This window comes from Canis lupus, chromosome 11, assembly GCF_003254725.2.
Source record: "Canis lupus dingo isolate Sandy chromosome 11, ASM325472v2, whole genome shotgun sequence".
Classification (NCBI taxonomy): domain Eukaryota; kingdom Metazoa; phylum Chordata; class Mammalia; order Carnivora; family Canidae; genus Canis; species Canis lupus.
This window is the reverse complement of record NC_064253.1, coordinates 67,393,929-67,417,717: the sequence shown is the minus strand read 5'-3', so window position 1 is coordinate 67,417,717 and position 23,789 is coordinate 67,393,929. Positions and strand designations below refer to the sequence as shown.

Genomic DNA, 23,789 nt, shown 5'->3' with positions numbered 1-23,789 from the left:
ACTCCAGCCGGTCACCAAAGCCTCCTGATTGTCCCTTGGAAAATCTGCAAAATCATTCCACTGGGGCAGGTGATGCCAAGTGTGGGGACTGGGGAACTCTACATACTTTCCTCTCGATCCCTAAAACTGCTCTAAAAACAAGGTTGATTAACTTAGAAATAAAACAATCTCTCCACTCCTTCCATCTCCACTCCTGCACCACCTCCCTCCAGACGCGGTCGTCATCTCCCATCAGTCGTCATCTCCCATCGGAATTGCCGCAGACTTCCCGGAGGCAGCTCAGGCCCCTCTGATGCCTTTTAGGCACATCTGACCCTGCCACTCCTCTGCCTCAAGCCCTGTCAAGACTCCCCAGTGCCCTCTCGGTGAAGTCCAAATTCTGTAGCCCTGAGAGGGTCTCTGTTCTGTCTCCCTTTGGCCTCACCTCTCAGCACTCCCCATCTTAAGTGTTTGATGTGGGATGAATGAATGAATGAATGAATGGGCAATCCAGTGACCACAGGACCCCCTAGGCGCTCAGTACCTAAAGGGTGGCCCCTGAACCAGCAGGCACAATAGCGTCTGGAAGCCCACACGAAATATAAAATCTTAGCCTGCAATCCACAGCTACTGGATCAGAGTCTGTACTTTACCAAGATTCCAAGAGATTAATTCGCACGTTAAAAATAGCACCGATCCAGACTATTGGTTCTCAAAAGAGAGGTACACTTTAGAATCACCGGTGGAGCATTTTAAAAATATCACTATCTGGGCCCAACTCCAGATCTTACTGGATAAGTTGCCCCAAGAGTAGGGCTGGCATCTCGGCTTTTTTCTGACTCCCCAGATAATTCTGGGGGGACAGCCCCAGTTAACGGATAAGGTGAGCGAGGCCCGGAGAGGGGAGGTGATGTGCCCAAGGTCATACAACAGAATCAGCACATGAATGCAGACCAGAACCTAGGGCAGCATGGATTGCAACACCCGGCACTCCCTCTCTAACAGGAAGCCCGTGCAGAAGAGGCATGGCCTCAGCAGCCCCTGGTCCCCCACATAAGATGCTGGCAGGCTCGCTGCACTCCGCTACCTACACAGGCTTCCCATACACAGAGGCCCGAGGGCAGGAGAGACAGCAAGGAGCGATGTGAATGCAGATGGAAATTCTCCGTCCCTAAAGAATTCCACAACTACTCCGGGTCCATGGGGGACTCAGGAGGGCAACACATCACAGTGGGGAGCGTACCGTACCCATTGCCTGGAAGCAAGACCAAGGTGCAGAGGAGAGCAGCAGCTCTCCCAGTTCACAAACTGTGGGCACAAAGCCAAGGACAGCCTGTCCTAGACGCATGGAAGAGGAACCCACGAGGACTGAGAAGTGAGGAGATCCCTCTTCGAAGCTTCCCTACTCTTGGCACTGCCACCTGGGACAGCCAGAAGGACACGTCCTCAGGCCTGGCCTTGGGAGCTTCCCGGGCTGCCCCCCAACACCGTCCTGGATGCCCAACTTCTCGCCAGGCAGGGAAAGCAGCTCCCAAGGTGCGAGTTTCCAGGACCAAGCTCCCCTATGACCATCTTGCTAAGCTCCTTCTCTCGGGTCCCAGATGCCCCTGCTCCAGTGCACATGGGGGCCTGGACGGGGAGCCCCCACAACCCAAAGACCCCTTCCACTTCTCAGCTCTCTTCTCTTCTCTTCTCTTCTGCAAGGCACGGAGGTGGACGGCAGGGCTGCTGCTGTCCCCATTGGGACTGGAGCCTCAGTCAGGAGAGCGCCAGGCCCCAGGGGCCTCTCTGGCCCCAGCTCTGGGCTCTCTGCTCTCCTGCCAATGTCCCGCCTGGCCTGCTCTCATGGCCCTGGGCAGGCCCTGCTTTGGCTTATCAGGATGGTGTCGCTGGCTCACTTACTGCCCCCACCAGCCCCCAGAGTTACTCAGCAAATACCTACAGAGCCTCAGCCACGCACCGGGGACTGTGCAGGGCAAACAGTGACAAGACACCTTCCCTTCCCTGAAGGTGCTGGGCTATGGGACAGAGAACCAGGTGAAGGGCCCATGGCACCCTCCCACTACGCTCCCCCTTCTCAGGCGCCTGCAGAAGCACAGAGGCAGCAGGAAAGACAGGGATGGCTCCTGGAGGAGCTAATGGGGACAGGGATGGGCGAGGACACCCAGCCCACAGCCAGAGACTGCACAGAACATTCAAGGAAGTACAGGTGGTTCCATGGAGCTGAAGCACGGGTGTGCTAAGGAATGTGGACTTCCCCCTGAGAGCAGTGTTTACGTGATGCTGTAGAGATAGGGAAGGTGGAGCCAGAGACGATGGAAACAGAAAACACTGATAAAGATGGTGGGGGGAGAGGAAGAGAGAAACCGTGGATTGAGCGTCTCCCAGACACCAGGCACCGGGACAGATGGCCTCCACACACTCTCTCACCCCCAGTGACCCTGTATGGCCAGTACCACTGGCCCCCAGACTGGGACTGGGACTCAGAGGTAGAGCGACGTGCAAGATCACCAAGCAAGTGAGCCAAGGAGTCAAACTGAAACCACGGTTCAGCCGGGCTCTAAAGCCCTGCTCTTCCTGCGACCCTGTGGCCTCCTTTGCTGCCGCTGCAAGGCCTTTCCACACCCCCTCCCTCCCTCCCTTCAAAAGACCTCACCTGGCACCCCTCTGGGCGTGGTGAGCTGGACCAGACGTGGGGACCCCCTGGCTCAGACCCCAAACTGGTGGAGACGGAGGGGCAGGTGTCTGACTCACCCGGCGGGGGTGGGGGACAGTACGGAGTTGCATCCGGCTGGTGCCCTTCCCAAACCGACTGCCTCCAGGGACCCCTTCTCGTGGGAGAGAGCCAGAAGCGCGTGCCTTCTCTGTGACATTCAATGCTAGGTTGATCGAACAAACAAACAAAAAACCTCCGCCAAGCCAGGAGGACCCCCAGGCAAGGGCGCAAATAGTACTGCGGTCATGAGACCAGGATTCGGAATCAGGCAGGCCTGGGGTTCAATCCCCCTTCCTCACCCTGTGGCTGAGTCAGTGTGACGCCTCCTGTGGGCAGGAGGCAGGGCCTGGTGCACAGCAGTGCTCGGCCCACTGGGCTGCACCCCCCCCCCCCCCACCGCTTGGCGCTCTCTCCCGGCAGGACCCAGGGACGAACCCAAAATCAAAGGCCTCACTCCAAGCAACAGTTCGGGGAACAGAGAGAGCCTGTGGGGTCGAGGGTGGTGGAGGGAAGCCTCATGCTGGGGAAGAACAGAGGTCTGGAGATAGACAAGCCCGGGTTCGAATCCTGCCTGGGCCACTTCCTAGCTGGGTGCCCTTAACCTCTGGGCAGGCCGCTTACCCTGCCGAAGGTTCAATTTTTCTCATCTGTAAATGGTGGTGTCAGCAGCTAGCACGGACATCACAGCATTGCGGGGAGGCAACCCACTGAAGACGCCCGGCACATAGTAAGTGCTCAGTAAACATTTCCAGCTCCTGTAACCATGCTTACTACTGTCATCCGCGTCAACACCATCTGTCCCCTCCCCTGCATCGCACCCTGGGAGAGGACACTTGGCACATTCTGACAACAGCCCTCAGACAGGGGCTCTGCTATCTGTACATTTCAGGGGAAGAAACTGAGGCCCATACCAAAGGCCCTGGAGGCAGGAGAGGCAGCTGAGCCTGCGTTCAGTCTCCCCTAGGCTGGGTCAGTCTGGCTCCCTGGGCCTAATTACTCCTCTCTCTAGGCCACGTCTTCCGGAGGACGACTGTCTAGCTCTGAATCTCAGCCAGCCTGGAGGAATCAGAGCCCACGGTACGGCCAGGTCTCCTTGTGGATACATCGAGGGCAGGAAAAACAGAAAGCACTCCCTCTCCAGGGAGGGATCCCAGTCTTTGTCTGGGTGCCCCGGTTCCTAAAATATTCTTCTTTCAGGGCCTGCAGTGCTGGGAACTGGGTGGGAAGTCAAGGCGAAAGGCTCTTCCGTCCAGGACACTAGACTGGATATCTGGCCATTGGGCTCAGCCATAACCTTGAGGCCACAGGTCACCTCCGAGACCCCAGACATGCCGCTACCTGCACCGCTGCCTCCCTGAAGCAGGCGCGCTCTCTGCTAAGGGGGTGATGTTGAGGCTGGGGTCGGCTGGGTTTGTAGTCAGTTCCACAACCATCCTCCTGTCATGGGACTTCCTCTCATCCTTTCTTCCTTTCTCACAAGAACTTGGTTGTGTTCTTCTCCCACTGAAAACCCTCCTATCCCTCTGGGATAGTCCCAGCTCATTACCCTGTGTGTTTTGCCCCCACCCACTGACCCCTTCACCCCCGACCCCAACATGCCATTTCTCTCCCTTCCCCACTCCCACCCCCAGCCAGTCTAAACTATTTGTAGTTCCCCAAACACACTCTACCCTCGGGCACCCCTAAACCTCCACTCACTGTACTTCCTACCTAGAACACCCTCCCCTCTCTTGTCCACCGGGCGAACTCCTACTCATCCTTCCAAATTCAACTCACCCCCACGTGCATGGCCAGGTGATTTCTAACAAAGACGATGATCCCCTACAGTGAGAAAGGATGGTTTTCTAATTAATTGGGTAACCACCCCCGAGGAAAAGGAGTCTTGACTTCTACATCCACCGTCCTTAAGAGTCTAGTTCAAGTGGATTTCTGACCTAAATATGAAATGTAAAAGAATGGACCTTCTGGAAGATGACGTAGGCACGCCCACAACTTTGTAAGAGGCAGGATTCCACCAGCACTCTCTGACAGGCTGGACTGTATCAAGAACTTGCACTCTTCAGAGGATAACCCTCCCCAAAAGGGTAGAAAGGCCAGACCCAGAGTGGGAGGAGATATTTGCAATGTGTATACCCCACAGTGGAAACATACTCGGAATATTTAAGCTCCCACAAACCCATAAGAAAAAGGCAGACAACCCCAGGGGAAAACTGGAGGGAGACGCTTGAACAGGCCCTTCACAGCGAGGTGGGAAACAGTCAACACAGGGGAAAGGTCTCGAACCTCCTTAGTCACCAAGGGAATGCAAATGAAACCCACATTTAGTTATCACAATATCTAACACCAGCAGCGCTGGTGAGGAGAGGGAGTAGCAGAAGCTCCCATACGCAGCTCGCAGGGAGGGTACTGGTGTCAGACTTGGGAAAATTAGATGATAGTATCTACTAAGGCTAATTATATACCACTTTATGACTCAGCAATTGTAAACCTTACGTATTTACCCACCAGCAAAGTACGTACAGCCCATCAAGAGACATCTATGAGACTATTCATAGCGGCGTGCTTCATTATAACCTCCAACTGGCAACAGCCCAAATGTTCAACAGCGGGATGGATGAACTGCGCCATATTCACACGACGAACCACCCCGGTGAGAACAAGCAAAACAAAACTTCCTACAATAATGTTGACAAATCTCATCATCAAAATGTGGGCCGGAAGAAGTCGGTGTGAAATGAGTACACGCTCAGTGATCCCGGGTACACCAAGTTCAAAATCAGGCAAGGCCGCCGATCAAGGAGAGCGGTCAGGACGGGGCCGGGGCGGTGGTGACTAAGAGGGTGTGCGGGGGTATTTCCGGGGGTAGGAGCATGTTCTACATCTTGACCTGGGGAGTTTGTCCACCTCGTGAAAACCCCTCAGCTGTATGGTTCTAACCTTTCTCTAAGTATGTTGCATTTCACTGAGAAGTTTATGTAAAAGACAAACAAAAGCCCTCATCCCAGGGCCCACCCCCGCCTCCTTCCATCATGAGCCCCTCCCTGCGTGGCACACCTGCACATCTCTGATGGCACATGCCAACCCCCCCACCCCGCAAAAGCCGCTGCATCGCCTCCCATTTCCAGGACGACAACACCGTGTCAGACCCCGTGCTGAGTACTTGGCCTACATCGCCTCGTTCGGTAGCCACCGAGAGGTGAGGTGCTAGTTGGCACTCACGGCTGCCATGACTCAACGTCAATGCACCTGGAGCACTTCATGCACACACATCTCATTGAACCCGGTGAGGCTGGGCCATTGCTTCAAGAGAGGGAGGCAAGGGGAGGTTCAGTTCTTGCCCAAGGGCACACAGCTGTAGAGCGGGAGAGCCCGTTCTCCAGTCCAGAGCCCACGCACTCACCCAAAACACACCAGGGAGCCTTGCCTGGGATTAGAAAGAACAGTACCTGGACACACACAGGTGCTTTCTATGGCCAGGCAGGAATCATGTCTACACTACAGAAGGGTGGACAGACCGGGTCGGACAGTTGCTCCTTTGACGGACAGGCATCTGTGCACCCAGACTCGGCCTCACCTCCTGCAGGAAGCTTGGCTGAGGCTCCCAGGCTGGGTTGGAAGCTTCCCCAGGGTTCCCCCTCCCTGGGTCTCCTCATCAGAGCTGTGCTGTTACCAACCATCACATGCCCATCTTTACCCCTGGATTAAAGATCGGGCCCTTTGCGTCTATCTGTACCTCCAGGGCCTGGCCAGTGCATGGTACATGGCAGGTACTTAACACCTGCGGAAGGAAGGGAGGGAGGCAGGGAGCAGACTGAGAGGGCAAGTTTGGGGCCACTACTGAGGTAAACTGGGAACTCCGTCAGTCAAGGTCTGAGCAGTGAAGACGTCAGTGTCCCAGATGGGCTGCGGGTGCGACCCCTACCTAGGGAGTCACACGGCCACGTGCCCACTTCCACTGCACGGCCCGTCCCCTGGCTGCCCTAGCCTTGGTCCTAGGTCATGGCTAGCTGTTTGGCTCACAGCAGCTCTGCCCGGCTCCTTCCGGGACATGTGACCCCCAGGCCTCCGCAAACCCCAGGCCTCCGGCACCCTGCCCTGAGTGCCTGAGTTCTGCTAGTAGCCCGAGGAGGCGAACCCCACCAAGAGGTAATTGAGGACACCACAGAAAGCCCTGGCTACATGGGGAGAAGCCTGCCCAGTTCCAAATGACTTACTACCCCCCGGCCTTTCTAAGTTGGGAGCCGCTGACAGTTCTCCGGCAGCAGCCAGATCTGTGCAGTGCCAGGTGCAAGCAGGCCGGCCCATGGCAGGCAGGGAGAGGGGACAAGCCCTGGGCCATCTGGAACAGTGAGCAAACCTGGCAGTTCTCCATACATCTGGAGCAATGACCGAGCCCCACTGCCAGAGAAAGAGAATATCCTGGGACCACCCCCCTGCTCTCTCCTCTGTGCCTAGAGGCCCTGATCTCCCAAGTGGGTCATGGCCCCAGCACCCCTGTCCCCATTCCTGCCCTACTGCCACCTTGATCTCAGGTGCCTGGGCGCAGCTGGCTGAGCCGGGGAAGGTGGCAGCTCCCTGGGGCTGAGCCCAGCTGGCCTGCTGTGAGTGGCTCCAGCCTCTCTGGGCTTAGCAGGCTGAGCCATAAGCAGCATTGTTTATCCCTGGGAGGAATGACGGTTTTCCCTGAGCAATGACATCTTGGAAACAGCCTAGCTCCACAAACACCAACAAACCTCCCAGCCCTGGCCTGGGCCCCAGCGTGCAGGAGAAGGCCTCTGACCAAAAGTCCCTGAATAACAGGTTAGGGGCTGCTTCCCCGCTGGGCCAGCCTGGCCTTGGCCAGTGACTCGCAGAACCCGGGATGAGAAAAGGGTCTACAAAGAACTGGATCCCTGCAAGGGACCTGGTCCAGTTCCTGGTTGCTCCAAAGGGGAAACTGAGCCAGAAGAAGAGAAAAAAAAAAAAAAAAAGCACATTTGCCTGAGATGATCCAGTGAGTAGGAGCTAGAATGTGCTTCAGTCTCTGGCCTGTTGGCCAAGCAAGCAAGGGCTTTCTCTACTGCACACGGTTTTTTAGAGGAGAGCCAGGCTCTAGCTGGTAAGCCAGGGGGCTCTAGAAAGCAATGTGTCACTGGGGAGTCCAGTAAAGGGGGAACACCAGAATGAAAGCCAGGTTCTCTGAGTCATCCAGTTGGTGCGACAAAGAGTCATCCAGTTGGTGCGACAAAGAGAGATTTGGGCTGGGAAACTGGAGAGCTGGGTTCTCGTCCCCACTTGGCTGCTGAGTTGAATGTAACTTCAGGCAAGTCCTTCCTCACCTATCTGTCCAGAAGGCAAATGGACTCAGCCATCTCCAGGGCCTTGGGTAGGTAAACGGGAAGAAGCTCTACGGGCCTCCAGGACCCCAGCTGAGCATAGGTACTCCCTCCTTGACCGTGCCTCTTCTGGGCAAGCGAGGCAGAGGAGAAGCGAGGGGCTGAGAAGCAGCCCCACACGAAAGCCCAGATCCACCTCTGTGGTTGGCAGCATCCCAAGGGGACCCCAGCTGGGCCCCAGGCCACTGTGGTCTGTGCAAAGGACCGTAGACATCACATTCAAAGCAGCCAGGGCTGCCCCTTCCGCCCGCCATGGCCCAGGCCATGGCGTGAACACCACCCAGCCCAGCATGACCCCCAACGAGGCCCTCCCATGACCTCAGACAGGTTGAGGCCAAGCTTCTCCCTGCTTCACCTCCTGTCAAATCCCACCCCTAACTTCTTGGCCTTACAAGAGCAAAATAGCCCCATGGCCCCACACAGAAACTAGGGCTCCTCCAAAGGGACGCCTAACCAGGCCCTCGTGTTGATAGAGCCCACTCTCTGCCACGCAGAGCTAGGACATGGGCAGAAAGAGCTGACTTGGACATCAGTGCTTGTGCTCAAGGAGAGCCCATCCTCGCCCTTTCCCATCATGTCCTGGGTCCCAGGTGAGGCCTCTGTGACCCAGAGACAAATGAGGCCTGGATCCCACGTAAATAAGACAGGAAGCAACCGCCCTGGGTGCCGCCTCCAATGGATAGAAAGGTTCCTGCAGGAGTATTTGCTCTAGTTGTGAAAGTCTGGGTTCTCCAGGATTAAGACCTGCAAAGAAATGGGCTTTCCAGGCAGCGGGAACATGTGCAAAGGCCAGCAAGCTGGGGCAGGGGCCAGGATTTCTGGTTCAAGACCCCGGAGGCTACCCAGCAGGGGGTCCCTTGCCTCAGCTGCCTCCATCCTCCCCATCCCCCCCCCCAGCCGCCACAGATGCCAGGCTGGGTCTGAAGCACGCCCTGTTGTGGAACTTGGCTCCCTGTAGGGCCCGCCCTGGGCTAAGCCATGCCACATGGTAGGGCTGGGGAAGAAGGGAGGTGCCCCTTGGCTGGGCATAAAGGACTCAAGGGGCCCTGGTGGAAACTTTGACGATGGCCTCAGGGCCCTGGCTGGGCTCTCCAGGCGCTGGTGGGCAGGCACTGCAGCTCCTTCCTTCCAAGAGATATGCCCCCTCCAGCCACCTCCACAGAGAAGCCAGATAGGCCCCGGCCATACCCCTGAGGGCAGCAGGGTGTGGAAAGTTTTCAGTGAGGGGCCCGGTGGCCCTGTACTTAAGTAGGCATCTCAAGCCAGGAGCACCTGATTCAGAGCTGAACTACGTTAGCTCAGGGCCCGTAATGGCACCCATGGGTCCCGTGCTCCCTGCTCCGGGAAGCAGAAGTCTTCCACCCTGGTCCCGGCCAGACACCTGCTCTGTGGACACGGCCCCTCCCAATCTGGACCACGGCTCTTCCCCAGCCCTGAGGTCCCTCGGACACCTCGGGACAAGAGTAGAGGCGTGGGGCTTCCTGGTAAAGGGAGTGACCTCTGTCCCCTCACAGTGGTTAGCTCTGCGGGGGTGAGCAGGTCCCTAACAATTACCCCCCTCCCTCCAGTTCTCAACCAGAGACAAGGGAGCAGGTGCAGGACCTCTCTCAAGGGGCTCAGGATGCTCCTGAGGCAGAGCATCCCTCTTGCACTTCCTGTGGACGTTTCAGCAGAAATCTCTCAAATCGGAGGCAGCCCCCCCACACTGAGGGCTGCCCCCCACCCCGTCCCGCCCCAGACCACCTCCTTCCCTGGCACAGAACCAGGCAAGATGGGCCAATCCCTGGTGCCTGGGCACAGTCAGCATCCCTGATGTGGTCACCAACGCGGCTGGCTGAAGGCTCCCTTCCCGTGCAGTGTCCCAACTTAGGGTCACCGAGCATTCCTTTCTCCCAGAAGGAAGACCCACCCGGCGGACCAGCCTAGGAGCGGGAAGCGGCACACAGCGGTGGCATGCCCCTAGCCCCGCGGGGTCCCCCACCCTGAGACGGCCGGACCAGCAGACAGACAGACAGACAGACACAGATGCACACACGCGGAGCTGCCTCAGAGCAGCACACACGCGGCCGAGCCGCTACATGCCTGTCCATGGCTGCCCTGGGAAGGAACAATAGCAACGGGGCACTGGCCTGGCCAAGAGCCCCCCCCCCCCCCCCGCCTGCCGCGCCGTCCCTGGCACCTACCCGCGCTCCTGCAGGGACCCGAGACCGCGGCCACCGCGCCGCTCCCGCCGCTCCCGCCGCTCCCGCCGCCCGGGCTGCACCGGCTCCTGCACCGGCTCCTGCGCCGGCTCCTGCACCGGCTCCTCCCGCGGGCGGCGGGCGCGGGGCGGGCGGGGGCAGCTCCTGGCCGCCGGGCGAGGCAAGCGGCTCCTTCCCCAGACAGAGCTCCTTTGTGTCCACAGAGCTATTTATGGACTTACCCAAGTTCCCCCGGGGAGCGGGACCTGCTGGGAGAAGCAGAACCAAATGACCAGGTTCCACCTCCCACATCTAGGTAGCGTTTTCAAAACCCTTGCATCACTCGCTCCTCCTCCTCCTCCTCCTCCTCCTCCTCCTCCTCCTCCTCCTCCTCCTCCTTCTCTCCAAACACACACCCTGTCCAGCAGGCTGCTGCCGCCGCTCGGGATTTCTTTCTTCCATTAAAGAAAACTCGGATTCCCCAAGCCACTTTCCCCCGAGGAGGAAGAGTGGGGTGTCTCAGGAAGTGTCCTGTCCTCGGGCAGCCGGTCCTTCAGCCTGCGACGAGCCCGGGCTCCGGGGCGCACGCTCACGCTCACACTCACACTCACACTCACACGCACGGGCCCTGGCTCCCCTGGGCCCTGGCTCCCCTGGACCCGCCCCCTGGGGCCTGGGCTGGCCCCTCGAGTGCCGCTTCGGGAGGGGAGAGGCACCCATCGCTGACGGTGGCAGCCGCTGACACTGGGATCCCCCAGCCAGAGCACCCCACGGGCATGCTGAGGGGTCCCCGCCCCTCCCGCCGCTGGGGCGGTGCAAGGCCACTCCCAGCAGGATGGAGCCAATCGCCCGGGCTTCCCGGCACACCCCCACCCCCACCCCCAGCCGCTCACACCCCAGTAGGCGGCTGCAATTTAACGGAGGGTCCTGCAGCCAACGTGCCGCTGACTCGGAGAATGTCACCGCCTCGGGATGGGGGAGCAGCTGGCTGCTTCAGATCAGCGCCCAGCAGCACCGTCCAGCGTGGCCGGAGCTTAGCTTTGTGTGTCAAACTCTGGACAGAAGGCATGGGACTTCCTCCCCCACAATGTGACCACTGGGAGGAGCACATTACAACAGCTCAAGAGTTAGGGCGACAAGTGAAGGAGACATCCATGCCTCACAGAGGGACCATGGGGGGCAGAGGAGAGAGCCCCGAGCTAGGAGGCAAGAGCCCCCAGATCCCGTTCCAGCCCCAGCACTGATGGGCTGGGTATCACTGGTCAAGTCCCTGCCCACCCCTGAGCCTTGGTTCTCTCATCTGTAGAATGGGGCTGACGACTCTTGACCTGCCCACCTGTGGGATCCAGAGAGAATTCAAGGATCCCATGCCAGGCATTATTCCCAGGACTTGGCCTTCGTTAACTTGCGAGATCCTCACCAGCACCTTGTGAGGCAGGGGCTGTTCTTACCCTACTCGTAGATGGAGAATCTCAGGTACAGGATGATAGTGGAAGTTGCCCAAAGGCACACAGCCAGTTGGCTGTGAAGCCAGGAGTGGAGACCAGTCGGGCCAACTCTAGGGTGCCCGCCCCTAAGCCCTGCGTAGCCCACTGCTGCAGGAAGCTGCTTGGCCAGCACCAAGCTGTCTGATGTCGCGGCCAACCACAGTTGGTTGTCTGATGTCAACAAATGCACTCGTGTAATGCCTGGGGCCCACGCTAGGGGTGACCCCCAAGGCAGCTCCAACCTGAAACTGCTTATGACCAGAGTAGCAGGCACACACGGGCTCCGTCGGCCTCTTTCCCACCTCACCCTGTGATGGCCCCCGGGACTGAATTGCTGTCCTGTGCCTCTTACTCCTGTGTTAGTCTCAGTGTCTCTGAATGTCTATCTCCGCCCATCTCCTTGCCCGTCTCTGGCTCTATTCCTGTCTTATCTCACACATACAAGCACACGCACGCGTGCAGGTAGAAGAAAACATCCCATAGCAGGGGCGACTTGGAACAGCCCTCATCTGAGCAGGTCATTTACAAATTCCAATCAATACTTTGTCTTGTCGCTGGGGGCAGAGCCAAGGCAGTCCTGGCAGGGCCCAAGAATCTTCCAGATTGGAAGAGTGTCATCCTGCAGGCTCCTGGGAAGCAGGAACCACCTCATCCTGGGAAGCTAAGAAGATGAGTCTCAAGGGAGTCCAGTATCAATGGGGCTGCCCAATTTCCACTAGGGCTGAATTCCCGGTGCTTGGGATAAGACTGCTTAGGGTGAAGAGCTTGAATGGGGGGTTCCTTAACACAGGAGGAGCCCCCGAGTTTCAGCTGGGTCTTCACCTCTCAATCAACAAATAGTTCTGGAGCACCAACCACACGCCAGGCTGTGTGCTGGGCCCTCGGGATGCAGTAGAGAATTGGCAGCCCCGAGCCCTGTACGCACAAAGTTTCGGAGGGACACACACCAGCCACACAGCCAGACTCGTGAGTGAGTCCGTAATTAGACACCGTGCCGTGATGGGCAGAGCCGCTCCGCCAACCCAGGGAGCGGGGTCCAGGACAGACGCAGAATGTGCTTGTCAATGCTCTGGACCACGAGGGTAATGAGGAAAGGGCCCAGCAGTCCCATGCCCAGAGACCCAGGAGCCTGCCAGACCAGGTAAGGGGGCCCACGCAGCCACTGCCCTCTGCCTCCCCGTAGCCGCAGACACAATCAGCCAAGCCGGGGGCCTCCCCATGGGTAGCCTGGGGCAGGAGGGGGATTCACGGAGACTCAGGCTACCTCAGCCAGAAGGGCCCTGGGAGGCCTTCCACGGCTGTTTCCCATTTATAGACAGTAAAACTGAGGCTCAGAGACAGAGAGTGACTTTCCCAAGGAAACAGAGCAACAGAGTGGCAGGGCTGGGACCAGGGATTGCTCACTCCCGGTCCAGTGCTCCTTCCACTACACCTCAGTGCTCCTCAGACCTACCTACACGATGGTGCTGTTCAGCACAGGAGGACCTGGGATCCAGAGAACAGGGAGGTCTCGGTGGCCCACAGGCCATGGGGATCGGCACATAGGCACTCAAGTCCTGCGCCCCATTTACTGATCCCCATATTTCATTTAAGAGACATTCATTTGACACTTCCCGTCAGAGCACTTCCCAATTATTGACTCATTAATCCCTCACATCCCTATTGGATATGATGTCTAATGTCCCCACTTGACAAATGAATAAACAGAAGCAGAGGGATTAGGATACTTCCTCAAGGTCACACACCAGCAAGTGCAGAGCTATGGGCCAAGCCCAGTCCACCCTGCACTGTGCCCTGCACCCCTGCGCAGGGCATCCCCGTGCAACAGATGAGCCCCCCAGCTAGGTGCGAAGCTGGCTGGCTTTACTGCCCAATCAGGGAGGCAAATTTCTCACTGTTCGGATAGGCTGGAAGCTGCTCCCAGGGCTGGGACCTGTGAGGGTCAGCAGGAAGCCAGTGTGTATATGTACCTGCCGTTTCCGGGGGGCAGCACCCCTAGCCAAAGCCAAAGGCTCCAGAAAGGCCCTTAGGGCAATTCGGCAGCAGCAGGATGCAGGCCAGGCAGCTGGGCAGGCCAGTGCCCTGAAGCTGTACCATGGCAATGCATCCTCAAGGAAAGGAGGGCACTTGCCAAAGGCTACTTAATAAGTTTCCCCGTCCTGCCTTCCGATCCAAAGTCCCCTGGGATTTTGTTCTGGGTTGGGGAGGAGGGAGATGCCACTATGGCAGAAACTGGGCACAAGCCAGGGAGAGGTGTAGTCCCAGGAATTCCAGAGCATATGACAGACTAAGACCACCGCAGTCCCCACTAGCAGCTGCTCCGGCTTTCATTCTCCCTGGAACATTCCCCCTGGAGAATGAAAGAGTCAGGTCTGTGCTTGGGTGTCAGGGCAGTGAGAGCCTGGGCCAGGGTACGCTGGCTCGATCCTCTACAGAGCCCTGCTCCTGCCCCATCCTGCTAGAGAAGAGTATGACAAGCCTGGGCGGCCTCAGGAGACTATAGAATTATCTGCACACCCTCACCCCAGCCCGAGCTTTAAATCTGCTAACCCACTTAGGAATTTCTGGGCCTTTACTCAGTGAGTATCATATCCCTGGTTTAGAGGTCTATGGGTTGTGTTCAGAAAGGCCTCGCCACAGAAGAGTCAGCCAAGACACATTTATCTGTTATTTCGATAAACACTGAACCCCTACGTGTGCTGGAGCCTGTGCTTGGGGCTATGGACACAGGCAGGCAGGGAAGCAGCCCCCTCCCAGAGATCTGAGCTGGAGGGTGAGCATCGCTGACCCAGGCGCTGATGCTGCAGGCAGGAACTGTCCTGCCGTGTTCTGGCCTCTGTGACCCTGATGCCAGGGTAAGGGACTTGCTCTCCCACTGCTTGCTAAGAGCACGTACCTGGCTCTTCCTGGTGGTACTAGCCTTGTTCTCGGGGTACGCGCTACAAGTGGTAAGGTGGGGCAGGTCACAGCAGGTACTCCTCAAGTTCAAGTTCATGGGGGATTCTGCAGAACCCAGGTGAGTTCCTTCCTCCTTAGTGGCTTCAGCTTTCCATCCCTAAAACGAGGCCAGAGAGGGGTGTCCAGGGGGCCCAGCCCAGCTCCCCTGCCCCTTTCAGAGACCAGTCCCAGGTCCCTCCGGGCTCTCTCACGGAAAGAATGAGTTCAGCCCGTGGAATTCAGAAAGAGCACAGACTTTGGAGTCAAATAAAAAAAAAATCTGAATGTGAGTTACCTTGGGCAAGTTTTTAATATCTCTGAGTCTCAGCTTCCTCATCTGTAAAATAGGGCTATTACCATGTGCCTCACTGTGCCCAGTGGAGGACCAAATGAGGTGGTGCAGGCAAAGTACCCAGCACACAGACAAGTGTGTGAGGACAAGTAAGTAGCAGCACCATGGCTACTGTGTCGTCATTGCTGTGGTCATCCTCTGAAAAGGACAGAATTCACCTGGAGAGGGCTGATGTGAAGAGTCAAATGTGAAAGTATCTGCTGAGCACAACAGAGGAGCAGGGCCTAACATGGTACCTGGCATGTACTCAGAGCTGACAGTCGTTCCCATTTATTGAGCAACAGGTCCACCTTACAAAGGGGGAGACTAAGGTATGGAAAGGTCCCACGGCAGAAACAATGGCCCCAAGGCCGATGCTCTTCACCTGTGCGCTCTGCCCCCAAGTCCTTCTTGCCATCTTCCTCTGCCTCAGCAGCTTCAGGCATCAAGGGCAATTCCCAATCTGCTCCCGGGAGCTCGATCTCCCAACCATAGTGAGGAGAAGCCCACGTGTGGTGAAAGCCGGGAGACCAGATGTCCACCTGCAGAGCCGAGCCGGAGAACTCTCCCTGGCTGGCTTCTGCCTCCAACCTGGGCGGGCACACATCGCTGACGCCTCGGTAGCAGCAGCCTGACCTGAAGCAGCTGCAGAGGTACGGGGTGGCCAAGGGCCAAGACCATCTGCCTTCCTGGCTGCAGTTCACCCAGCCACATGCAGGCCAAAGATTTCAGGCTTTGGAGAGCAATCCTCAATTCACTTGTGAATTGTGCCAGCTCTGGGGTCAGGCAGGGTCCCGACTTACCGAGTTCCTGGCTGGCATTCAGCACAGAGCCACCAACCCAGATATGTGGAGGCTGGCCCTGTGACCTTGGCTGCTAGATACAGCACCTCCTGAGTCTACTCACTGCTCGGACTGCTGGGCTTGGGCCCACCACAAAAGAGGGTCAGCGGAGGAAAGATGGGACTGAGATGCTGGCTTTGCTGCTGTCTTCTCTGAGATCTAGGGCGAGGCCAATCTGCTCTCTGGGCCTCAACTTCCCTGTTTCTAAAATGGGCCCTGGGATCTGACTAGGTCAGTGCTACTCAACGTGGTCTGCAGAATCGCGCAGATCCGCAAACTTCTTGTTGCTGCTTTGCCACGCAGTGAGCATCAAAATCAAAAGTTTGGAAAGTTTTGTAGCCATTTGACATCTCCATGATACCCAAGCGCAAGACCAGTGGACTGCTCTTACTGAATAGGGCACAAGGCTGGTTCAGGTGTTAGCACACCAGATGAGAAATCACGGTAGTGTGAGTTTTATGAAAGCATAAGGCCCTTTACCACAGGTGGTTTAAGAAGCCCTGATCTGAAGTTTCTTGTTTCCATGAGAACCCACTAAGGAGGCCTCCATCACAGTACCTGCACCTGCAGTGGGATTCATGAACCTGTCACCCAAACTGTCCCCTCTCCACTGCTGCTGCCTTAGAAAATGTCACCACCATTCACCTGTTTGCCTGAGCCAATAGAAGCTGAAAGAGCTTATCTGGTCAGTACCAGGAAAAACCACCAAGGAGAACAAACAGCTAGAAATGATCTGGGGACATTTCTAAATTCCAAAGAATGGAAAGAGAAATCCTGCTTGTTTCCATAAAGAAACTTTAAAGGATCAACTGAGTACGGCACTTCTTACAACACTAAATGCTGGAATGCCAGAGCGTCGCTCTCAAGTTTCTGGAGGAAAAGGAGTGCTAGCCTAGAGTTCTCTACTTAGAGAAAGGATGACTCAAACATGAGGGCAAATATTTTCAGACTTAGAAAGACTAACTGTGCCACCCACAGACCCTTTCTGGAAAAATTATTCAAGAGAGCTCTCCAGAAAAAAAAATGAATCCAAGTCAAGGAGTCAAGAACGAGATGGTGTGGTATCTGTGAGATGGGAAAGCAATGAAGTCAGAAACATTTATACACTTAACCACTGATACCATAATTGAGGAGTTAAATGCAATTTAAATAAATGACTCTTAAAACATAACAGGACTAATGTCTGAAAACGATAATAATCAGAAACTAAAATTCCAGATGATTTCAACCATCCCTGGGAGGCACAGAGGAAAGCAAAGAGAAGTATAGGTTAGCTGACACATTCACTAATGGGTAGTCAGAGGTGAGGATAAACTATTCTAGATCTGGTGTCATGCCTGATATTGAAATATGTTTATGGAGAAGGTAAGGGTAAAACCTCTGGCAGACTAGAATTCAGGGGTAGAATTTCAGAGGAAATTTTGCGGAATAATGGGAAGGCAGCCTTGGGATGTATACTACTACTGCTACCATATAGCTGTAATTAATTAAGTCTTAACCTGCTGTAGGAATAGACATATTAATGAGGAGGAGGGGGTAAAACTTAAAAAATAAACCATATAGTTTTGGGGGGGGTGAATATTATATAATCCTGTGGTAAATACCACAACCCCAAAGGCAAAAAAAAAAAAAAAAAACATTTAAAAATTTATAGATACCATTAGTCATCAGAAAAATGCAATTCAAAACCACAGCAAGATACTACTTCAAACCCACTAGGATGGTGTTGGGTTTTAAAATGGGAAAATAACAGTGTTATCCGAGAGGATGCGGAGAAATTGGAACCCTCATACACTGATGCTGGGGACATAAAACCATGTAGTCCCTTTGGGTAACGTCTAGCAGGTCCTCCGAAGGTTAAACATAAAGCTGCCATTTGATCCAGGGGTTCTAGTGCTAGGTGTATGTTCAAGAGAAGTGAATACATATGTCCACACAAAAACTTGCACGCAAGCATTTATGGCAGCATTATTCAAAGTAGCTAAAAGGCAGAAAGAACTCAAACGTTCATCAACAGATGACCAGACAAATAAAATGTGGTATATCCAGGGATCCATCCATGCATCCATGAAATATGATTCAGCCACAGAGAGAAATGAAGTACTGGCACATTCTATAACATGGATGGACCCTGAAAACATGACGCTGAGTGAAAGAAACAGCCACAAAGGCCAAATATTATAGGATTCCATCTATAGGAATTGTCCACAATAGGCAAACCTATAGAAGCAGAAAATGTCTCAGTGGTTGCCTTGGGTTGAAGGAGATGGGGGGTGGGGGTGACCGCTACAGGGTATGGTTTCTTTTGCAGATTCTAATATTGATTGTGGTGATTATTGCACAAGTCTGTGAATATATCACATTGAATTATATACTTTGAATAAATGCATTCTGTGGCACAAAAATAATATCTCAACAAGCTGCTACCAAAACAACTTACAGACAAGACTATCTATCAATCTGAGACATCTGTAGTTTTAAGCAATAATAAAAAATAAAAAATAAAAAATAAAATATCCTTATTAGGGGATCCCTGGGTGGCTCAGCAGTTTAGTGCCTGCCTTTAGCCCGGGGTGTGGTCCTGGAGTCCCGGGGTCAAGTCCCGCATCAGGCTCCCTGTGTGGAGCCTACTCCTCCCTCTGCCTGTGTCTCTCTCTGTATCTTTCATGAATATATAAGTGAATAAAATCAGTTTAAAAAATCCTTATTATATAAAGAGCTCTTGTCAACTAATAATTAAACTGTAAGTAGCCCAATTTTAAAAATGTACAAAAGACTGGAACAAACGACTCACAAAAGAGGCAATGTAAGTGACTAAAAGGCAAATAAGTAAATATTTAACATCTCTAGTAATCAGAGATGCCCGGGTGGCTCAGCGGTTGAGCGTCTGCCTGAGGCCCAGGGTGTGATCCTGGAGTCTTGGGATCGAGTCCCACGTCGGGCTCCCTGCAGCGAGGCTGCTTCTCCCTCTGCCTGTGTCTCTGCCTCACTCTCTGTGTCTCTCATGAATAAATTAATAAAATGGTAAAAAGAAAAAAAAGATCCTCTCTCTCCCTGCCTGTCCCGTTCCCTGCTCCTCTCTAAAAAAATTTAAAAATAATAAATAGAGGCACCTGGATGGCTCAGTTGGTTAAATGTCTGCCTTCAGCTCAAGTCATGGTCTCATGGGTCCTGGAATGGAGCCCCATGTTGGGCTCCCTGCTCAGTGGGGAGTCTGCTTCTCCCCATGCTCATGTTCTCTTTCTCAAATAAATAAATCTTTTTAAAATATAAATAAATAAATAAACAAACAAACAAACAAACCTTGGTTTCAGCTCAGGTCATGATCTCAGGGTCTGGAGATCAAGCTGTGCATCGGGCTCCATGCTTAGCGCAGAGCCTACTTGAGACTCTCTCTCTCCGTCTCCCTCTGCCCCTCCCCCTGCTTGTGCATGCATGTGCGCTCTCTGTCTCTCTCTCTCTCAAATAAATAAATAAAATCTTTAAAGTACTGACCATAAATCAGTACAACCATTCCAGGGAGTCATTTAACAATGGGTATCAGGAAGCTTTTTTACAAATACACACCTTCTGCTTGGAAATGCTACTACCTGGAATTTATTCTTTTTTTTTTTTTTTTTTTTTTAAGATTTTACTTATTTATTCATGAGAGACAGAGGCAGAGACACAGGCAGAGGGAGAAGCAGGCTCCATGCAGGGAGCCCAACATGGGACTTGATCCTGGGTCTCCAGGATCACACCCTGGGCTGAAGGCGGTGCCAAACCACTGAGCTACCGGGGCTGCCCCCCTGGAATTTATTCTAAAAAAAATATTCATTTATTCAACAAATACTTGTGGAGGGTCAAACATGTACACTGGATGATGCTGGGGATACCAAGATATGCCTATAAGGATTTTTATCTTAGGTTTTTGTAACAGTGAAAAATTGGAGAGGCACCTGGGTGGCTCAGTTGGGTGAGCCCCCGGGTCTTTGTTTCAGCTCAGGTCATGATCTTATGGGTCATGAGATTGAGCCTGTATAGGACCCCTTGCTCAGTGGGGAGTCTGCTTGAGATTCCCTCCCTGTGCTCCTCCCATTCATGCACACACGTTCTTTCTCTCTCTCTCTCTCTCAAATAAATAAATAAAATCTTTAAGAAAAAGAAAAGAAAAATTGGAAACAACACAAATGTCGAACTACTGGAGATTATTTAGATAAAACTATTTCGCCTACACAATGAAATACTCCCCAGATGCTGTAGAAGAATATTTATTGACATGGAAACATGGATACACTACATCGCTGAATGGAAAAAAACAAGTGAGAAAGTTGTGTGCATCAGTTGTGTGCACCAATTTGCAAAGTAGATATATGTGTGTATAAACAAATGCCTGACAGGATATACCCCAAAATGTTAACAGTGGTTATCTCTGGGTGTTGGGATTAAGAGTGAACTTCATGTCCTTCTTCTGGTTCAACCGTATTCAATGTTTTCTTCATAATAAAATACAAATTACTTTTGCAACAACATGACAAAAAGTCACCTGCCTTTAAAAAACAAACCAACAAACGTCTGCCACGCCTCCACTGGTAGAAGCCCCAAGAAGGGGGGTTGCAGGAAGTCAAGCCTGTGCTCATGCTTGATTTAGCGATGACAGCTAGCAGTGCTGAGTACCTCCTACATTCCAGGCACTTTGCACAGCCCAAGAATCCAGTGGGATAGGGGTCCTCATCTCATTTGACAGATGCTAGGTGGCCCACTACTAACAGCCCAGCTAGGGAGAAGCAGAGCTGGGGTTTGAACCCAGGCCCCTGCCTCTACCTTAGCTGGGTCTCCTTGTTCCTGAGAAGGGTAGAGAAAGGTCCTGAGCTAGTAGGCCCTCTGTCCTATAGGCCTTTGTCTGCCGTCCCTGCAGACAGTCCAGAAGGCGACAGAAGAGCAAGTTAGCAAGGGTGGGGACGCCAGCAAAGGGAAGGCGTGGCGCTGGAAGGCCCACTGGCAGAGGTCAGGGCTTGGGGCAGACTAGCCGGTGCTCCTCGCCTGCTGGGCGACTCTCAGGAAGCCCAACCACATCCGGCCCCAGGAGTTCCCAGGCCCTGTGCACGCCCAGAGGCAGTGAGAGAAAACCTCACAGACTGCAGCTGCCCTGCTGAGCAGCAGGGGGAAAAGAGTCTGCCAGCGGGGACCTCCTCCCTGGGCTCGGTGACTGCTCGCCAGTCCTTTCCCCTCCTGGGGCCTAGTAGGGCCTCCTCTTCTGTGTGAGGACGGGGTGTGAGGGTTGATGGCTCCAGGACCCTCTCAGATCTCAATCCTCTCAACCTGCGGCTCTTCCTCACATAGGGCCTGGCAGGAAGAGGAAGGGGGTGAGGCGCCCCACCCAGTTCCCAAAGGAGCCCCCTCCTCTTCCCCTCAGCTCCATTCCCACCACTATTTTTAGAACAGAGCACAGGGAACATCTCCACCATGCTCGGAGCTCCAGGTAAAACAGCAGCCCCATTCATTCTGCTCGGGCGGGAACACGGCAGGAATTTATAGACCAGCCAGCCGACTAGACGACCTCCCCCCCCACGCCATTAGCCAGGCCATTTCTCACTAGTTCCATTACAGCCCCAAGTGGTGACTTAACTTTTCCTAATGACAACACAGTGAGCCGAGTGAGACAAGGAGAGCATCTCTAGGACATCTGTGCCCCTCCCTGCCCCCAACCTGGTCGACTCTTCAAAAGTCACTAAAGAGGAACACTGGCCTAGAAACGAAAGACTTGGGCCCCACTTCCAGTTCTAGCACCAACTGCTTGGCTCTTGGCCAAGTTCTTGCCTCTCTTTTGGTCTTGGTTTCTATAAATTAGCTTGTTCGTCAACTGATCTTGGTGTGGGAAGAGGGAAGCTTTTCAGTTCCACATTCAAAGGTTCAATGGTTCTATCAAAATTCTAGTCATTCATAAAATATTCATCGGCTTTGGGGTATGTGTTGAGCTGTGTTCTCAAAGTCCATCTGAGAGTTGATTATGGACCTCAGAACGCATTCTCCCACTGAAAACTGTGTTATAAGTGGTGGTCGGCTTCTTAGGCTAGCCTACTTAACCCTTAATGTTCTTCCACAAGGAGCAACAGCCAAACACTATCAGAGGAAGCCACTCACATTTAAAAGACACTGTTGGTAGAAAATTTACCTGGAGCAGTGTTTGTATGAAAGAAGATGCACATTAAAGGCAATAAGAAGAAGTCAGTGGTGACTTCTGGGGCGGAATCTGAAAGAGATTTCTGATCACACGAGAATGAAAGGCCCCGCATTTTGGTTACCATAAATTCCACTTGAAAGTTAGCCTCAGGCCATGGGCCCTTTCCCAGTTGGAAAGGTTAAAAGAACGTAAGTGCCCACATATATATGTGAAGTTCAAACAAAACAGTCGGTGAGTAGAAAGGAGGAAAGAAGAGGGGAGGATTTGGGCTTGGAAAGCTCCTTGTACTAGCTTCCCAGGGCCCAGTCCAGAAGGAGGCACCTTGGGGTAGGGAGGAGTCAGGAGTGTGCTTATAATTTGTGTACCTATGACAGGGATCCCTTCCTGTACAAGATCCGTAAGTATCCTTATGTGTCTCGAGTACATGGTGAATACTAACCACATACAGCATTTGCATATATTCACAGCTCGTACATCTTGTTTCAAAGTGAAGACCAGAACGTCTGTTTTCTTTCTTCCTTTAACCTGCTTGCTATCAGGGTCCCGAGGCTTTGAAGATGATTCCTGGAGCTCATCTAGACTCAACTGCCTCATTTTTCTTGGTAAGGAAACCAATGATCAGAGAGATAAAGTAATTTGCCCAAAGTCACACAGTACGTTACCAATAACATCAGGATTCAAACCAAGATCCTCAGAATCCTACTCTGGTTTTCTCCGAGGGCAAGGGGTTCAGTGAGAGGGGAGCTCCACACACCTGGGGAAGTGAACCATGGGAGCAGCTCTGGTCAGTTCTCCTTTGCCTCTGAGGATGCCAGGAGTCAGCACGGAACACGGTCGTATCCGTGACCCTGAAATCAACCTGGCCAGATTGTTTACTAAACCAGGTGGGGTTCCGGGCTCTGGTCTCACCAAGTGGAGGCGCAAGAGACAAAGCTCTGAGCCAAGACAGTCAGGAGACTTAACTTGGCCACTAACAGTGTCCCATGACCATGGCCAGCTCACGTCCCTTGAGACTCAGTCTCCTCATTTAAATTCTAGAACACGAGAGGCTTGAACCGTCTGACCCAAATCAATTCCACGATATCCCCTGAGCATGTACGAAGGACGGGGCAGTAACAGAGTAAGAAATCGATAAGATATGACTGCCACTGGCTCCCAAAGAACTCACAGTCTTGCAGATGAGACATATCTGCTTAACACACCGTGCTAAGGATGAACAAAATACCACGGGAACAGAGAGAAGGAAGCGATGACTTCTGAGACATGCCCGAGATTGGTGTCTCAGGAGAGGGGCCAGGCTTTAAAGGTTGAGGATTGTGCCGGCAGGGACAGCAGAGGACGGCAGGCCACCTCTGGGAGGACGGCTAAAACATGAATGTGCACAGGGAGTCTGGAGAAGGGTTGAAATAATCCAGTGTGGCTGGGCTGCAGCCCCAAAGCAGGAGCATGGTGCACCCAGGGAGAGGCTTGAGAACCAAGAGGAGACCTGGGCTTTATTCTGACAATAGCCTCCCACGTGGTCTGGAAGCAGCTTGGACGATCTGTGATTGCCAGAAGGCAGTAGTACAGAGCAATCCAAAGCAGGTGCTCGGCAGCTGGGCCGCCAGGTTCCGAACCTAGTTACCGCAGCTGTGTGACCTTGGGCAAGTTTCTTAATTTCTCTAAGATGCAGTATCTTTGTCTAAGTTGACTGTAAGGAGAGTAGGTGTGTAATGGGGATAATGAACCTCATGAGGGCCGGAGTGAGGATTAAAGAGACAATAGATAGAGGTCACGGTG

At 53.8% G+C, this 23,789-nt stretch overlaps 1 protein-coding gene across 12 annotated transcripts in view; it reads right to left on the bottom strand.

Moving 5' to 3' along the window:
* Positions 1–23,789, bottom strand: part of RGS3 (regulator of G protein signaling 3) — a 137,909-nt gene that overhangs the window by 21,811 nt on the left and 92,309 nt on the right. For 5 of the 12 annotated variants that reach the window (XM_049116373.1, XM_049116370.1, XM_049116371.1 and 2 more), the window contains one exon: positions 14,634–14,792. The exons of 4 other annotated variants lie outside the window; for them this stretch is intronic. In XM_049116373.1, coding sequence (XP_048972330.1) covers positions 14,634–14,792 — 159 coding nt within the window. Of the gene's footprint in view, positions 1–10,253; positions 10,376–10,492; positions 10,607–10,666; positions 10,861–14,633; positions 14,793–23,789 lie in introns of those variants that run through there. 3 more of the 12 variants (XM_049116381.1, XM_049116379.1, XM_049116380.1) reach the window with 3 other exon arrangements.